Raw genomic sequence first — 19,897 nt, forward strand, 5'->3', positions numbered from 1 at the left:
TATAATATTAATATTAAATTATTTCGTCGTTATTTACCTCATATTATATTTGTATAATCAAAAATCAAATTGTTGTCATATAAATAACTTTATTGATACGTCAATAACACATTAAACGGACTTACGGGACACCAGCCATGTAAAAGTTATAATTTTGTGGTGTTGATGAATTCAATTACTCAAATGAAATTGTGTAATTAATAATATATTTTACAAGATTAAAATATGTTCTCGTTAATTACAGTATGAATACATTAATTCAATAGGTTAAATGTGTGACGTTGATCCTAAATACATACGAACGATGGCCCCGCTAAAGAAACAAATGAGCTAGGGCGAGTTTACAATTTCCTTCAGAGATTAAAAAGTGGTTTTATGTTAGGCGGAGCAAGCAAGTAGCGGTCCACCAACGTGCCAATGTGAACAGGCGACGTTTAGGGAGGAGGAGAGTTTTCGCCGCAGCTCTAATTAGCTCCAGATTAAAGTAATGTCGAGGGAGCTATTAGAGACATTTAGCTGTTAATTAAAACTGTTTTCCAGCCGGTCCAACTGCGGGAAAACGTGGTAGACACAGGGGAAAACGCTCGTAAAAACTTGTGATTAATGATCAACGAGAGAGGAATAAAACTATATTCTACTGGCTGGCCATTTGATGAAAACGACTATGGTATCGCTCTTCTTCTTCATTTTCACCCTCGTATAGTTTACATACACTACCCTAATTGAAAAAAAAACCCAAAATATATATTATTCAAATTCGATTGTTTCCCTTTGGTAGGCAGGTAGTGTGTAGGTACCTATACTAATTTTACAGACACATGTTTTTACGTTGCTTATAACAAATTGATATTTTATAAGAGATAATTATTTTAATTTTAAATTGAAAAAAAAATTGTTTAGTTGTTGTAACCGATATGTTGTTTTAAATATTAAATATAATATATTAAATTTTCGATATACACCTACTAACAATAATGTTATTGTTACTTACAAAATCATTAATACTATATTACTATAAGCATAATGACACCACACATTCATTTCATTTAAAGAGCATATGTAAACAGTTTTAATAAAATTATCAATGTTAAAAATTTCAAATATATTTTAATAGGTACTAATTTTAAATGCCATTATAATATAGTACCATCGGTAATTGTCGCTTAATTACGAAATTATATAAAAGCGGGTTTCTCGAAGGAAAAAATCAAGAAGGTTATCATTCGATTTGTAGACAGTCTTAGCCCAAGATAAACCCTAAATGTTTACTATAAAATGAAAAAAAACTTTTACATTGCAGTATTGTATTTATTTTTTCAATATCATGTTAACGAAAAAGTTATTCCAGTTTAAAAATATAAAAACAACGAATTCTAAAACAATAATGCTTTTACAGTTTTATGCTTGTACTAGTTGTACTATAAATTACTTATCAATACTTATTAATTATTCTATAGTATTATTTACAGAATTTACAGCAGCAAATACTGATACACTTATTATTAACTGCAGTTATGCAAAAAATGAAAAAAGGGAAATCCATTCTACGATAGTAGTACTGTAAAAGGTATGCAAAAATATAGGTTGACTAGTAGTTGATGAAATATAAATAAAAAGATAGTGTCTATAGTTAAACTGATCAACGTTAAAAAAAAATACAGTTAAATTCATTTTTATTAGACGAATCGATAATCCTTGATTACTAATAAAAAATAGTTTTATTAATAAATCATTAATTGTATACGAATTTTGTAGTAATTCAATTACACCATTAATGGCCATATTTATACTAACTGAAATAAACATTTATTTGAGTATAATAAGTGTTAATAATTACTGAAATAGTAAATTATAAAAAATTATTTAATTTTAGTCCACACAGGAACAATATAATAGATAACTATTATTATTTGTTTTTAGAATCCGAAAACAGTTAATGTTGTTATTCATTATCTTAATAATAACAATTAGACATTAAAATAAATATAAATGTAAAATAAACTTGGATATGATATATTCTTTTTATGTTTATATACCTATGATTTATACTTTATAGTAGAAAAATACTTCGATGTTGCATCTTGAATCTTGGTAGCGGTTTTTGATAAAAAAAAAAGATCGGAACTAGTTGGTATTTTAAGGAAATAAAATTTAATGATTCTCAGTACCTACTTTTTGAAATAATCAAGAAAAACAAAATAAGATAAATAAATTACAAATAGGTATTTTTAAACAAAAGCAGTTTCGACAAAATCGAATCACCTACCTTCGATTTTTTTTTATTAAATACAATTAATAAAAATGTATATCTCATATGCTTTATCAAAAAGCTTGAAAATGTAATACAACCTTCTTCATTAGTTTTAATAACTAGAATTAAAATATAAAAGTTGAGCTTAAAAGGTTTTTAGGGTTCCGTACTTCAAAAGAAAAAAACGGAACCCTTATAACATCACTTTGTTGTCCGTCCGTCCGTCCGTCTGTCAAGAGCGTTTTTCTCAGGAACGCGTGGAGGTATCAAACTGAAATTTGTATATGATACTCAGGTCTACTGTCCCTGGAAGCTGTAGAAAAATCAACCTTCTAAGCCAACGCAATCAAAAGATACAGCCATTTAGGCCGCAAATTTCCGCAAATTTTCGAAACTCGCACGGGAATCAAAACCTACAGGGTACTTCCGTGAACTTAGAATCTTGAAATTTCGTACGAAGTCACGTCAATAGTACAGATATAGGAAAAATTACGAAAACCGTAAATTTTTAGTTTCATCATATAAAAAAAAAATATTTTTGACAATTTTGAAAATTTCAAGTTACTACTCCTATCTCATGAACGCGTTGAGGTATAAATTAAAATTCATATTAAATACTTAAGTCTATATACCTTTAAACTGTAACAAAATCAAATTTTATGTCAACGCAATCGAAAGAAATAATAACAATTTAAGCCGCATATCGTCCGTCCGTCTGTCAAATTTTCGAAACTCGCACGGGAATCAAAACTACAGGGTACTTCCTGTGAACTTAGAATCTGAAGTTTCGTACGAAGTCACGTCTTATAGTACAGATATAGGAAAAATTACGAAAACCGTAAATTTTAGTTCATCATATAAAAAAAAAATATTTTTGAAAAATATTTTTGACAATTTTGAAAATTTCAAAGTTACTACTCCTTATCTCATGAACGCGATGAGGTATTAAATTAAAATTCATACTAAATACTTAAGTCTATAATACCTTTAAACTGTAACAAAATCAAACTTTTATGTCAACGCAATCGAAAGAAATAATAACAATTTAAGCCGCATATTTTCAAACTCGCGACTACTTGCGAGGGAATTAAAACCTTCTCTGTAAACGATATTTGATGTTTATTGAAAAAATACAGCCGTGAAATTTCATTTTGCAATAAAAATAAAAAAAACTTTTACTTATATACCTACAGGTTTGTACGGAACCCTCGGTGCGCGAGTCCAACTCGCACTTGCCCGGTTTTTTTATAAGTGTTTAAGTTATAATGTTTATAAAATTCGTCAAAATCATGAATATTTGCAAATTTTTTGTAGTTAAAATTGTATAAGATATTCAATTTTTATAGCTATGCGTGTGGTTAATATTTGAAATATATATATTAAATATTTTATTGTCATTAAAAACGTATACAATTTTAATTTATTGAATTAAATTTGGATGAAAAGAAAAATATTGTAAACGTGATGATAATATTATACTCATAATGGGTATAAGTATAATTTTAGTATACTTATCCCCAACGTATTGTTTTATTTATTATATTTATAAATTAGATATGGAAATATGATATTGTAGATGGATGATTTCTAAGTAATTTTAAAACTTGCAGTCAACAGATTTTTAGTTATACTGCTGCTAAAATGTCTAACAAAATTACCCCTAGGTGTATAATAACCATTAAGTGTGATATAAATTATCTTCATATGGTGATAAACCAACATAATTGAACTGTTGAAGAGATTTAAGAATAATATACCTATAGTATAATATTATACTAAAATTTTAAATGCTAAGTGTTAGGATTATATTACATTTTCAAATTATGTTAAATTGCGAATCATGCATGTAAAGTAAAAATCATAACAATCTTGAAATTTTCTATTATTCGTTAAAATTTTGTCCGACAATATGTATGTACCTATTGTTTAAAAATGTGATCATATTATATATTATAATTATAATATGATAAACGATCGATACCGATTCACTTCAAATTTTAAAATCAGCAGTACGTACACAATACTATTAAGTTTAAAAATTTGGAAAAATAAAATTTTTATTTGCTGTAATTAATATAATATAATATTCTAGTTATCAATTTATCACTGACGAGCCCGTCACATTTAGGCACCTAGAATTTTTTTCTTGTGCAGAAATAAAACAGAAAGAGTTAAAATAAAAATACAGATTAACTAACAAATTATTTAACACAACACATGAGTAAATAGTGTTCAAAGGAGTTTAGGTACCCGTAAATAGGTAATTTAAACAATTTAGGAAATTATGTGTGCATTTAACTGCAGTTATTCGATTACAGTAAAATGTATTACGCATTATACATTATATGAAAATTAATTACTGCAATTTATTGGGTTAGACAGTAGTCTTATTTTTTATTTTTATTTTTTCTGAAAATACGGGTAAATTTATATAAACTAATTATTTTTGTATTGTACAATAAGACTATGAATAAAATATTAAAAAAAATTTATATTTTGGCAATAACAAATAAATTAAATATAAAAACACAAGGCGGTATAATATATACATTATACATACATAATATTGTAAATAAAGACCTCCTTTAAAAGTAAATCATCGTAGACTAGGTATAATTGTTTTAAAAAATTGTAACGGTATTGCATTGTGCCAAAGAACCATACCATAAAAAGTAGAGCCATCTTATAATCTCTGCGTTTCAGGCCGATAAACATTTGCAGGAAATTACACATCCTGTTATTAAAATATTGAAGGCACAGTTCTTCTATATAGGTACATAAATTGTCTTTAAAAAAAAAATAAATAAAATTACGAACTGTCAACTAGTGCTTACTGTCACAAAGGTAATTATTAATGTACAAAATATTATCGTTTCGTTGATTTCAAAAGTATATTATAATAATAATACAAGTACCCGACGCATTAACTGCATATATATTTCACCGTCGTGAGCGAATAGCGAGACGGCTCGTGTCCTGTTCAGTCACACATATAGATACTACCTATTGCAATAATTATAAGCAAGGAGGAGTAGGTATTTATACAACGTATCTATATGGGTTCGATATTTGCTCTTATATACGGAAAAGTAATCAGATAATTGATAAAAAAATAAATGTTAATCGTCACATTTATCCAATGTCATATAACTATATAAAGTATATTTCAGGTTACTTATAGTTTATAATATTTAATAAAAATGATAACAACCATATATCTGTCTCCGTGTACTCACCTAATTTAACGATCTGCATTCGCTGTCGTCTATCAGAGTGTATGCAACTCAAATTTAACAAAAAAAAAAAATATAATAATAATAATAATAGGTAAGTAGTGTGAAATATAATTTGTAATTTTCACCAATAAGATACCTATACATTGTAATGAATAATAATTATGCTATTTGTAAATGTTTACAGGGCCTAATTATACTGAACAATAACAATTGGAAGTCTCCGTGTACAATGTTTTTTAATTCTAATAAAATAATCAATACCGTTATTCATCGTTTTAATACCTAATTTCATTCAAATTTAAACTTCATACCTTTGTACCTATATAAAGGGTAGTTATAAATTTCTTAAATTTTTTAATTTCAATACGAACACATGACTTTATGAGGAACCTTCTATAAGTTTTCAAGCCTAACCTATAGAAATTGAACATTTTATAAATTTTGAACTACAAAAGTATTTACAAATTTTCTTAATTTTTATGTTTTTTTTTTTATCAAATTTTAACTTCAAATGCTTGTAAAAAAAATGTGCTTATGTATTTTTAGTAATTTTTTATTAGTATATTATGAATAATTCACGGAGAACCTTTATAAAATTTTAAGTTTTTGGACCGAGCAGAAAAAAAGTATTATTGACAATTAAAAAAAAAAGTAAATTTCAATTGTCTACAAAAAGCACAAAAAAAAATCAAACTATTTTTAAAATTATTTCACGTATAGACAATAATAATACAAACATTTGATGAAAATTTCAATTTACTAGAATCATTCGTTTATGAATTATTGCAAAATAAAGAATTCAATTTTGTTGAAAATTAGTTAAGCGTAAAATTCTCGTTTACCTTCATTTTAGATTTTAGCAGAGCATTTAATGCAACTGAATGTATTGATTTTACAATGATGTGTATTTTATATAGATGTTGTTTTTTTTATCTATCATCGCTTTTTAGGACAGTAAAAATAGTTGCAAAATGAAAATTTACGTCTTTTACAAAATCTATTTTTGATATTGTAGGTAAAAATAAGAATTAAAATAGAAAATGTTAATATTGTTTTGTGTTTATAACATAGGTAGGTATATTTAAAAACAATAAAAACTAATTCGTAAATAATATGATGTATTTAAATTTTTTTCTGTGGTTTGGTCATCTGAATCGACTGAATCTATCTTTTATTTATGACAAGAAAAATGAGACACGCTGTCTATAATAACTATCAAGACGTAAAAAGACACGGTTTGGTAATTGTTTTAATGCACGTCCGAACAGAACAATTATTAAATTTTATTTGGTCGGTATACATTATGATATTTTATGATTATACCTACTCCATCAAATCAAAATTATTATGACTATCGTTATTTACTAAACACATTGTACAATAAGTACCGAAATTGTTATTAGCTATTGTTGTACCTCAGTGATAACCCAGTTGTTTATAATTACTGTATAATGATGGTGAAAGGTGTATGGGCCAACTGCATGTTTATCCGAGCTTTAAAATATGTTTCATAAAACATTAATGTTTTAGAATTAGAAGTATAAGAATTTTACCAGTATTATTTTAGATTTTAAACTTTGATGTAATTTAATACTATAGAGACTATATTGACATATTGTACATGTATTTATTAACGTAACTTGACTAAATTTGTCTTGCAAATCAATATCTTATTGATATAGCCTAACGAAAATTTAAATAATAAAATATAGTTTCGACAACATTTATTTTATTTTTTAAATATCAACTGTATATCGTAAAAACAAATTATTTGAATTTCTTAACGAAACAAAATTTGTTTTTTAAGTGTTTAAAACTATAAAAGCACAAATTAAACAACGAACGAAAATGGTGAAGGTATAGAATGTAATTGTTGCCCGTTACAGATGATGATCACAATACAAGTTATTACAATATAAACCTGAAGAAATACGTTCAAATAATTCTCCTTTGACAGTTGCCGTTTGTGATCCAAATAGGACATACATACGTTGTTCGGTGTAATTTAATTAATTTTAGTGAAAATATTTAAATTAATATTTTGTGCATTTTCTATAAGTGTGTATTTATTTTTTTTTGAAAAAGTTATACAAGACAGCTATTAAACTATTTTTTTTTTTAACCAGTTAAAAATTGATTTAAGCATTAGTTTTAAAAAATTATAGTCAAGTAAAAAACATATACCTATAACGGCTATAACATATGTTTCATACATTTATTGTTTAAAGATAAAATTATCTAAAACACTTCAAGGATAAAATGAAGACCTCTAATTTTTCAATGAAGACTATTTTAGTTTTTGCAGTATACTTCATACAATATTCTCTGGAATTAGATTATTCAAAAATACAGGTAGTTATTTTTAATTTATTTTTACTTAATATAAATAGAAAAATTGAGGCATAATGTATTTACTATTCATTATTGATATGATAAATAGTAAATATAATATATACCATTATTATGGATAAAAATCCAGATATTTTTTTATTTAATATTTTTTTTTTATATAAATAACAGTAACTTAATATTTTATTTAATATTATATTATACTAATAAAAATAATAATATAGTTTATATTAGTTGGATCTTAATTTTTAATTTGAAAATATATACCTAATTAGCTAATATTATTTTCTTTATGAATTTTTAGGTATGTTGAAATAGGTAAATCTTATAATAGTTATAAGGAACAAATTAACTTTAATGGCTTTTTGAGCAAAAATGTTTTATAACAAATTTAATATTAAATACTTATGTTTATTATATTTTATAATAATTAATAATACTAATGCAACAGATAGGTATGAGTACCTATTGAATTTTACTAGTACATGAGTTATGTAAAAGTTTATACAATAGTTACCTATACGTTTATCTTATTTTGCAAATGAGCCTATAATTGTATTAACATTGAATTAATTCTATCATATATTTTTCTATGTATTATATTGACAAATCCGTAAGTTTGTCCTACCCTATTTAACCCCGACAATCGAGTACGGGATTGTTTATATAAGTAAATACTCCGCGATACTATTGTCACAGCGTTGAGTCGCTACTGAACATGATAATAATATGACTGACGATAGAGTTATTTAGTAGAAGATAAAAATAAGAAATTGAGAAATAATAAATACTGTTAAATAAATAGATTTAATATCGACAAAATTTCAATTGTCAAACAACATTATTTCATTCATTATAGCCTGATAGCTTAATGGCTGATGATTAGCTGTTTTTGGTTTGTTTGTAAGCAGAAGTTTTGATACATAAACACGAACATTATTGAAGGGCACTAATTTTAAAATTGGGGTGTGCTAATACTCCCAAGTCCCTCTAATTGTGCACATGCTGTTTAAGTTATTTAATGTTTATCTTGTTGAAAATTAGTCGTATCCAAAACCCAGATAAATTTATTTAAATAAATTTGATCAAAAACATACCTATAACATAAAATATTTATAAACAATTTTGAATTATCGTTAAATAATTAAAAATAATAAGCACATTTTTAAATAAGTGTTTTCAAATATATAAATGTATTAAAATTTTAAATATATGTACATTTATATAAAAAAATACATACAAGCAAAATGTATTGATACAGGTATATTGGTAAATGTTTTGACCTTGAAGAATTGGTAATATATTATATTAATTCACGGCTAATGATTATTCTTTATGACAATTTTGTAAATGAATTAGATCTAATAAGTAATAATTTAATTAAATAGTAATATAAATAAATAAATCATAAATTTAAAAAGTAGGTAAAAGTGAATTTAATTCATCAAGTTATCTTGAAAGCTAACTAAAATATTTTAATTATAGGTAAATCGTAAATAAAAATAAAACGTTATTAATATATTTATCTTTGTATGAAACTAAATATTTGTTGTGATAAAATATCAACAATTATTAACACTGCATATTAGTTTCTTATTATTAAATCGAATTACATTTTAAATATTAAATTATTATTTATAAAATAGTAAAATAATTATTAATATTTAGGGGTTTAATACTAACATGGAAGAAGCTACACAATTCCTTCGTGAATGGGAAAATGAAGCAGTAGCCTCGTGCAATAGAGTGGCAATGGCACAGTGGACATACGCAACAAATATAACGGAATACAATAAAAAACAAATGGTGAATCTATACAAATTAAAATATTTTTGAATTTCAGTTTTTAAATAACGATATAGATAAAATATTTGTTAAATAGTGGTTGTCTACTAAAAATTTAGAATAATAATATAAGGTATAAGGTATGTACCTACTATAATATGTATAAAATCAATATATGAATCATGTTTTGGAGCGATGAACATCTTCAATTTTGATGGTAGTTTTGGTAATAAATTTAATAATTGTTTTTTCCTTTTGTAAATGATAAATTTTATTTATTTGGTAGGTATTTCCATGTTTACTATAGTAATAATAATACATTTTATATTTATTACTTTCGAACTTTATTATTATAAAGATAGATGAACAAAAATTGAACTCAAAGTTCAATAGAGTATCTTGGAGAAAAGCTTCTGATTTCATGTGGACTCGTATATCGGATCCTATTATACAAAGACAACTCAAAATTTTGGCATTGAAAGGCCAATCAAATGTACCAGATTCGAAACTAAATCAGGTAGATATCTATGTATATAATATACACACATTAATATTCATTAAAAAGAAAAATTGAATTCTAAATTTAATACTAAATTTATTTTACATAATACAAAATAGGTTATAAAAAGTTAAATTAAAGGAACTAAATGCTCGTCATTCATAAATAAGACAAAATAAATATGAACTACTTAGAAAATAGAAGTCATTAAATTTTTGAGTGCATGGAATTACTGTTATAAGATACTTTGAATTAGTATGTATTTTAGTATTTAAAAACATTTAGAATTTAAAATTTTAATTCTTTTCAAAATTTCATTAAAATTTCTTACATCAAATCATTTAAAAAGCAGATTTCTTTTCAAATTTAGGTTTTCTTGCGGAATAAGTTATTTATTAAAAAATTATTATTAGCAATCCAATAAAATATAGGTATGTGTTTATATTTATTATTTTGAAATACGATGATATCATCAATTTTTTATTTCTAACATAAATTAAGAATTTTGAATAATAGTATCTTTTATAGACAGTTGAAATTCTAATTTCGAATAATTTTTTTATTATACGATTGTGTTAATAAATAGTTTATTTAGATGTTTCATCCACTAATCGAAACACTTAAAAATTAAATATTAAACTACGTAACCTTTAATAAAAAAAAATATTTATACATATTTGGGAGTGAGGTTTATAGTTTTTCATATATATTTAAAGCAGGCACCAAACAAAATATGATTACACAGTATGAATATTTTTGTAATCAACTATAACTTTATTATTTAAAATAGACATTAATCTTTTCTCGTTTTATAGATGCATTCAATTTTAAACGAAATGAAAGATATTTATGCTAAAGCGAAAATATGTCCATTCAGTTATAGATTGACATCGTATTGTGAACTAAGTCTTGAACCAGGTATCAATAATTAATAATTCATTATTTATATTATATAATAAACAGTCGTGTGCATAGTAATATGATAATTTTGAAAAAAAAAATACAAAAAGATTTAGTAAGAGTAATGGCTAACTCAAGAGATTTTGAAGAGCTATTGTACACCTGGCGTTCATGGAGAGATAATATTGGACATGCAATTCGACCTAAATACATAAAATATATGGAATTGGTTAACGAAGCAGCAAGATCAATAGGTAGGTACTATGATATTTTTAATTATTGAAAATATTAATGATGAATAATAATTAGTTGCGCTATGTTTAATAATAAATATAACATACTGTGTTTAAAAGTGAACAAAAATAAAATAACCGGAATAATTTTAAATCTTATAACTTATAATTCTGTAGTATTAACATGATATTATAATATTATGTATTAAGTATTTATTATACACGAAAATAATATACAGCTAAAACATTGTCCTATCAGCAAGATCACTCCTTTTTATTTGTGACTGTAGGGTTTGAAGATGCGGGTCAACAACAAATTGCAATGTATGAAGATGCAAATTTTAAAGCAAAACTTGAAAATTTGTGGACAGCTATAGAACCAATTTATAAACACCTTCACTCTTACGTTCGGCGAAAATTAGTTTCTCACTATGGTACACGCAGGGTTCGAATCGATGGACCAATTCCAGCGCATTTACTAGGTAGGTATCATACAATACAAATTAAATAATATAATACATAAAATATTAAAAATAATAATTTAGTATTATAATAAATTGTTGCACAAAATTATTTACAAATATAAATTAAATAATATTATATTCAAATGTAAATACTTCGTACAATATTATAGATGCAACAAAACCTACACTATTGCGCACTTCAAATTAAACAGTTTTGAAAAAATCTATTTTTATATTTTTCTAATTTATCTTTTCTGACATTTTTACAACATTATAATTTACAATATATCTTAAGAAGTTCTATATTTTTTATAAGGTAACATGTGGGCACAAAACTGGAAAAACATAATAGACTTAGTGATTCCATTTCCGAAGAAAAGACGTATTGATGTTTCCGGTGAAATGTTACGCCAAGGATACACGCCTTTAAAGTAATATATACATTAGAATTAGTACATTTAAACAAATAACAATAGCAGAATGACCTAAATACATTTTTTATTTTTCAAATATATCTATCAAATTATGAACAGGTCAATTTAATTTTTGACTATGATATTATTATACTAAACATTTTTTGTACTTTATATGTTAAACATACATCACTTAGACCTCACCTATAAAATACAAATTTAGTAAATTAGAATCTAAATATTTCGAAAACAGTGGTTGTAATAAAAACATAGAAATTAACCAAACATAACTGTTACAAAAAAAAAAATATATATTTATATACTATATACATCAATTTTCTTTTGATTTCAAAGTTTTTTAATTTTTTTTATTCAAAATCGTTATATTTTTAGTTAAGAAAATTTCATCAAATAAGCGTACTAAAACTACTATTTTTGGTCAAAGTCAATACTTATTCTATTCTTAATGATTATATTGTTAATTCCTAAAAATGTCAATCTCTGAACTCTGGGACCTAGTTGATAAGCCAGAGAATAAATATCAAAACCAAATATGGCGAAGCTTATCAATATAGAATAGGTAACTAAATAATAAACGAATCCGTATACATATTGTTTATGTGTATAAAACTTATTGATTAATAATTATATTTATATTATACTGCTAAGACTTGCTGTAAGTATTCAATTTATTTTATATTTGTAGCTATCCCTATCACATAGTCTAACATAAATAATAAGTGACATATATTACATTTTTACTTCATAATACTTAACGCATTTCGGTGCTACTATTTTATTCACCTTTTAAATAAAATCGAAGTAGATGCCAATTTGAAAAATACATTTAACTTTAACTCTAATCAAAGTCAAAATAACCCCTCTATAACGTGTAAATGTAAATCCTATGTACATAAAGTTTTAACATGTATAGTAGATAAACTCATAAATCAATAGAACCTACTGTTCTTTTGGCCATTTAGTTATATAAATACGTACATCTACGTAATAAACCTAATTAGGCATTACACTAAGTCATAAATTAATCTGTTATTTATTAAGTATATTAAAATAAATAATGTAAGCATTTTCGTATTGTTTTGTTAGGTACCGAAATCTAACTGCAATAATTTGATATGGTTTTTTTTTAAATAAACTTAAACTCATTATACAAAAACTTAACAATCACAAACAATTTTAATTCAAAAACTCATATAATTCAGATTATATCAAGTCACGTATAAAATGCCATAATAGGTAATAATATGAACCATGCACAATTCAGTATTGTTTTTTATAGTATAACAAAGGATTTATTGAATTTTTTTAAAAAAAATAGATCACTTTATTTTAATTGTACATTTAAAGTTACTAATTAAATTGGTACCTACTATCTATATTTTATTTTATACGAGACAGATATCGAAAAACGCTTTTGTTAAGGGGATAAGAGCATTATGGTCAATATTTTATACGTCCTAACCTCCATGATTCTATGTGACTATAGATTATCATACTCAACCCATTACACAGATGTTACCAAATATCGATTCATACAATTAGGTACCTAAAATTTAGATTTTGAAGGGAACGATAAATATATATTGTTTGTATAATGATGTGAAGTTCTTTTTATAGTGTTACCTATTTTATTTTATTATTTTTATCTCAAGACACTTTTTATTTTAGAAGTAATATTTCGATTATTTATCTTCTAAATATATTGTTATTGGTTATAGATATTTATTTTTTATTATACATTATAGTATGGTGAGTATAAGTAGTGGAAAGTTTCATAAAACAATATGCTTGGTAGGTTCACTGGAGAGTAAAAATAATAATTTATAGATACCTCGCACCTACTTATATTTTACACGACATATAATAATAACGATAATGTAAGCATTTTATTTGAAAAAAACGGATAAGTTATACATTTAAAATATACATACATGATATTAGGATGTTCCAAATTTCTGAAGAATTTTTCACATCACTTGGATTAAAAGCGATGCCAGTGGAGTTTTGGCATAATTCAATTTTGGAAAAGCCTACAAATAGACCAGTGTCGTGCAAAGCATCTGCATGGGATTTTTGCAATAAATATGATTACAGGTAAAAAATATTATAATATATAATACTACAAATTGCAATTAATCAACTACCTAATTAATTCTGTGTATCTTTTAATTAAATAGTGATCCATTTATATTTATTTTGTGTTTAAATTAAAATAATTGCATAATATTTTAATAATAAAAGTAATAATTTTCAAAGACATAAACTTTTATGGTAATACGTAGACATTTGCTGGTGGAATTTTAAATACATTTAAAAGTTCAAGATTGAAAAGGTATGAGTAATTAATAAAAATTAACTACCTACTTAAATAAAAGTCAACTTTTATTACCATTTATTAGAGTTAAATATTCTATAGATGAAAAAAAAACTAGTCGGTAATTCGGGATAGACAATTAATTAAACTATCTACCTTTAAAATACAGTTAAATTTTACTAAAATTGTATATTTACTAAGATATCTAATTAAAAGATTATTATACTATTTTCTATACAGTTATTAATATAATATGTAAAAGTATATGAGAATTATTCCACTTAACAATTATTAAGTAAAAGTATAGAAATAATTATATATAAACAAGTAATTAACCTGAACACAATTTTAAAAATTGTTAAGTAATAATTCCAATTTTATTTTTATTTATAGAATAAAACAATGCACTGAAGTTTCAATGGATGATCTATTATCAACACATCATGAAATGGCTCATATTCAATATTATCTCCATTATTCTGATCAGCCACTGCTGTTTAAAGAAGGAGCAAATCCAGGTAGATACCAACTGCAAATATTGTATTATTACATTTATTCAAAATTAGATCAATTACAAGCAAATCAATATATTTAGGTTTTCATGAAGCTTTGAGTGATGCAGTTATTCTTTCTATTTCCACACCACGGCATTTACACAGGATTGGACTATTAAACAACATAACTGACGATTATGGTGTGATTGAAACTTGAAATTAAAATCAAAATAATTTATGCATTATGTTTTTATTATTCTTTTTGCAGAAGATCAAATAGACTTTTTAATGGAAATGGCTTTAGACAAAATTGCTTATCTACCTTTTGCCTATTCAGTTGATTTGGTAAGTAATTCTAATTCTAATATATAATGATGCTAGACAATTGTGTGTAGGTACCATAAAAAAATGTTTATAAAAAAAAAAAAAAAACGATTAAGCTAGATTACACTGTAAATGGTAATTTTCTAAGGAGTGTTATCTAGAACGTCTAGGTATAACTCATTATGATTTTAATAGGCAATAGGCATCTAATCATCGCATGTTCATCACAAGGTAAGTAAGGTAAGTTAATACCTGATAAATGTTCCCACAAAATATTATTATTCTACTCAAAACAGTCAAAACACTTATGCAGAAGTAAACACACATCTAATTTGTGATATTATGTTAAGTTAATATACATTATACTTAGCACAACAAGTTATAGTCTCTAGTATATCTAAGTATTTCAAAGACAAGTAAGCAGTCGTGTAATAAATACTGTTTAAAACTTTAAAAGTATTCAAATTTAAATAATATACTTATTTTAAGAAAAAGGTAAAAAATAAATAGGTAATTAAAAAAATTATTTATAGATGCGTTTAACATTTTTTAATGACATTTTTTAGTATATTATTAACCATCAAAACAGTTTTTTTATAGTAATTTTATATTTTAAATTAATTTAGAGATCATTTTACCAATTTGAATAAATCTTCTGACAAATTTGTATTATTTTATACTTGTATGTAAAATATAAATTATATTTTCTAACTAAAATCACACATTCATTCTCAATTTATAATTTTTTTTTTTAATTATTATTAATATTATTGAATTGGAAGTACAAAATACGAGATATGACCTAAAAGAAAAGAATTTAAAAATAAATATTTGATTTTAAATACAAATAATTTGAGAAATTATTTAAAATACTTTAAATATCCCTAATCACTTTTAAAAGTATATTCAAAAGTATAAAAAGTACATAAATATTTAAATATTTAAAAATAATTTGAATACTTTTACAAGACTGAAAATACCTATATCTAGCACCGCGATACTCATTTTATTTTACTCATTCTTGCCTATATTTGACATTTACATGTAAAATTATAGTGGCGATGGAGTGTTTTTTCCAAAGGCATACACAATTTAAATGCTCGTTGGTGGGATTTAAAATTATTGTATCAAGGAATCATTCCACCCATAGCCAGGGATGAAAACGATTTCGATCCAGGTTCTAAATACCATGTAATTGCTGATACTCCTTACATAAAGTAAGTATAACACCTAACTGAATAAAGCTATAAAAAGCTCAAAAATAATTTTATTATAATTCTAGTTTATTTCTAATTTTGTATTGTTTTTAGTTGTGGATACTCTAGTTTATGTTAGCATAAGCATCTTGTGTACTATTATAAAGATACAGATATCTAAGTTCTACTTTGCATTTAAAGGAAGTAATATAAAAAAATTTGAAATTTCCAAGCAATTAATATACTTAATAGACTGCGCGTTGCAATTTTGTTATACAAATCAAAATATAAACTTCATAAACTATATTTAAAAAAACATCCCCGAAGTTTGAAATTGAAGCATTATTTCGACAAGTTATGCTGTACACAGACTTAGAGAATAAAAAAAAATACACATCATTATAAAATTAATACATTCATCACTTCGCTCAGAATCTAAAATTATATTGTCCTATAACTAGTTATTCAATTTTTAATTATGTATAACAAAATAATACTATTTATCCGTTATTTTTTTAACTAATTTATTTATTTACTGAAAATTAATTTTTACTTTTAAACTTTTAAGTACCAAAAAGATTTAATCTGTTAAAAGAAATCGCAAAGTTAAAGAATGATAAATTTTTACTAACTACTTTAAAATACGATGGTAAAAATGTAAGAAAAAAACCACAACATTTATTATTGTAACCTAAATATATCATCATCACTTCACTCAAAATCTAAAATATCATACCTAAAATATACAATATACATAATATAAATAACTAATGAGTAAATTAATATAAAATTCATCAGTTTATCAATTATAAAAAAATACTATTGAATTGGTAAATAAAAATGTATGATTCATATTTCATATAATTTTTTATTGATAAAATATTGTTAAGAACTTTTTCGCGTAGACAATAACGCAGCTGTTTTTCCAAAATGTTCATATAATTACATAAGTTATACTTCTATGATATAATATAACAATAAATATCGTTTAAATACTTTAATTTAAATTATCAATTATTTCAGATTCTTCATTAGTATAATTCTGCAGTTTCAAATACATGAAGCCTTATGTACAGCATCAGGACATATTGGTCCATTACACACGTGTGACATATACCGTTCAAGAGAAGCTGGTCGAATATTGAGGTAAGAACCAAAATGTATCATCCATTTATTTGGCCGATAGTAAAATAAATTTAAATGTTGCTAGTACGGCGGTAAAGCGTTATTGTTTTAAATGTAATTAAATATCAAATAGAAAATTGTCTTTAGGTATATTCGTTTTAAAAATGGCGAAATGTTAGCTTAATTTTCCAGGAAGACATATTACAAATATACCACCAAGAAATATTCAAGAAAAAATTGACAAAACAAAATTAAAATAACTTTAAAACCTCTAAAAATTGCAAAAAAAGTATTAAATTTTAAAATAAATCCTAGTGGATTTATGTTTTTAAGACGGATTTTAAATCTGACTGACGATGAGAAAACAAATACCGATATAATTGTATATAATATATTGTAAAAAAATACAAATATACTTTTATATTTTACTTATATACATAATAATATTATGTCATAATATATATTACAGTATATATTATATAAAAAAATCTAATCTCATCTGTATTATCACTACAACAAGTGTCTTTTTAAACGATCTATTCTATAGTATCCAGTATATACAGAGGTGCAATTAGTCCAAAGACCATTATTATTAATTGTTATAGCTCGGAAACTAGTCGTTAAAATCATTATGTATACGATAAAACTATAGTTGTTTTGATAAATTCTCACATTAAACTTTTTTCATTCTCATCCACGGTGTTAGAACGAGTACCGGTTTAAAATAAAAATAAAAGTCTGATAAAACTTAATCATTTCACTATTTATTATGTTTTGTCTTCTATTAGTGAAATAATGTCAATGGGCTATTCAAAACCATGGCCGCAAGTTATTAAAATCCTTACTGGAGGAAAAACGAGTGAAATTGACGCACGGCCTTTGATTGAATATTTTAAACCACTCACACACTGGTTAATTAATGAAAATAAGGCAGAACGAATAGGATGGTCTAGATTAAACGAGGACATAGGTAATTAAAAACCAAATCATAATATTAAAAGACACTCACCGTATTTGTTTTAATAATTTCAGCACTATTCGAACCCTTATCAAAGGCCAACAATTGCATTTCAGTTGACAAATACTTAATTATATTTATAATTTTTAATATAGTAAAAAATGTGTACCATTAACTTTATATTATGTTAACTATAATAATTTACAAATTTTTATTTTAATTGTATAATGTAGTTTTAAACCAATTTGTATCGTATTTTTAATATTGTACATTGTAACTCATTAGTAAAATATTAGTGTAAAATACATTAATATGACATGTTGTTTTAATAATTAATTCTATAATATAATATATCCATTTACTTAATTTAAAATAAAGCGAAGAGGATGTAGATTTAATTTAAAAAGTATGTTTTGTAGTTATTCGTGTTTGTAATATTAATGACTACAAAGTACAAACACAACAAAATATTGTAGGACTATCAATTATATAATATTATAATCATAACCTATACATAAAACGGATAAAAAAAATACTGCAGACAAACAAACCTAACCACACAAGGGGCCCGATTGACATGAAATATGGTACACAGACATTTAATACCATCAGAAATACAGGTAAACAAAGTCAAACATTTGTACAACAAAAAGAGGGACCAATATGTTTTTATTATTGCAAGTTTTTAAATAGCTTTAAATAGTTTAAAAAAAATAAAATAATAATATTTCTTGTGTATAATTCACTCACTGAATCTACGTAAAAATATCCTATACCGAAATATCCAAGTTATATTATCAATGATGAAAATATCCAATAGATATAAAATCCTGGTTAAAAAAACAATAAATAAAAAAAAAAGTTGGCAAATGGGTACCGCTTTGCTGTATAGTAGATGTAAAATTGAAACTGTTATGGATGTGTTGAATTTAAATTTAATGATATAATATATATCAGAGGCGGCCAAACAGTCGATCGCAGACAATATTTCCAAGTCGATCATGTTAGAATTTATTTTTAGGCCCACGGGCCCTATATTATGTTTCTTAATAATTATAGTTATTCAAAAATAAAAATAAATTTCTATAGAAGTCGATCCTCAAAGGTGAAATATATTTTAGTAGATCGTGACTAAAAAAATTTTAACCACCCCTGATATATGTGATATATTATATCACAGCAAACGAAAAACGATTCTTAGTAGTGACGGTCAGTCAGACTAAGTCTATATCACTAAGTACATTTAATAATGTATATTTTGATATTGCTATTTATTTTACTGTTAGTATTTCGGTAATTTATTTTAAAATGAAATCGGAAATCAAGTCCGAAAAT

General features: G+C 24.5%; 1 protein-coding gene across 2 annotated transcripts; it reads left to right on the forward strand.

The window, feature by feature from the left end:
• The first annotated feature begins 7,442 nt into the window (after positions 1-7,442).
• On the forward strand, positions 7,443-19,303 carry LOC114129465 (angiotensin-converting enzyme-like). 2 transcript variants are annotated; one of them, XM_027994208.2, is made up of 15 exons: positions 7,443-7,839; positions 9,505-9,642; positions 9,980-10,138; positions 10,936-11,038; positions 11,131-11,274; positions 11,544-11,735; positions 12,034-12,148; positions 14,093-14,245; positions 14,859-14,983; positions 15,061-15,159; positions 15,228-15,304; positions 16,340-16,500; positions 17,503-17,625; positions 18,393-18,574; positions 18,637-19,303. In XM_027994208.2, exons 1-15 carry the CDS (start codon positions 7,747-7,749, stop codon positions 18,735-18,737), a joined length of 1,965 nt encoding a protein of 654 aa, XP_027850009.2. In that variant the 5' UTR covers positions 7,443-7,746; the 3' UTR covers positions 18,738-19,303. The 2 variants fall into 2 exon arrangements, with proteins under 2 accessions (XP_027850009.2, XP_027850010.2); XM_027994209.2 differs by lacking the exon at positions 7,443-7,839 and having other exon boundaries at positions 9,530-9,642; positions 9,984-10,138.
• Positions 19,304-19,897: the final 594 nt, after the last annotated feature.

This window comes from Aphis gossypii, chromosome X (genome assembly GCF_020184175.1).
Source record: "Aphis gossypii isolate Hap1 chromosome X, ASM2018417v2, whole genome shotgun sequence".
NCBI classification, from domain to species: Eukaryota; Metazoa; Arthropoda; class Insecta; order Hemiptera; family Aphididae; genus Aphis; species Aphis gossypii.

Coding starts and splice junctions, on each gene's coding strand:
- LOC114129465 (XM_027994208.2), top strand. CDS start 7,747: ATGAAGACCTCTAATTTTTCAATGAAGACTATTTTAGTTTTTGCAGTA. Junction 12,149..14,092: donor CAAGGATACACGCCTTTAAA/GTAATATATACA, acceptor ACATGATATTAG/GATGTTCCAAATTTCTGAAG. Junction 17,626..18,392: donor GAAGCTGGTCGAATATTGAG/GTAAGAACCAAA, acceptor GTCTTCTATTAG/TGAAATAATGTCAATGGGCT.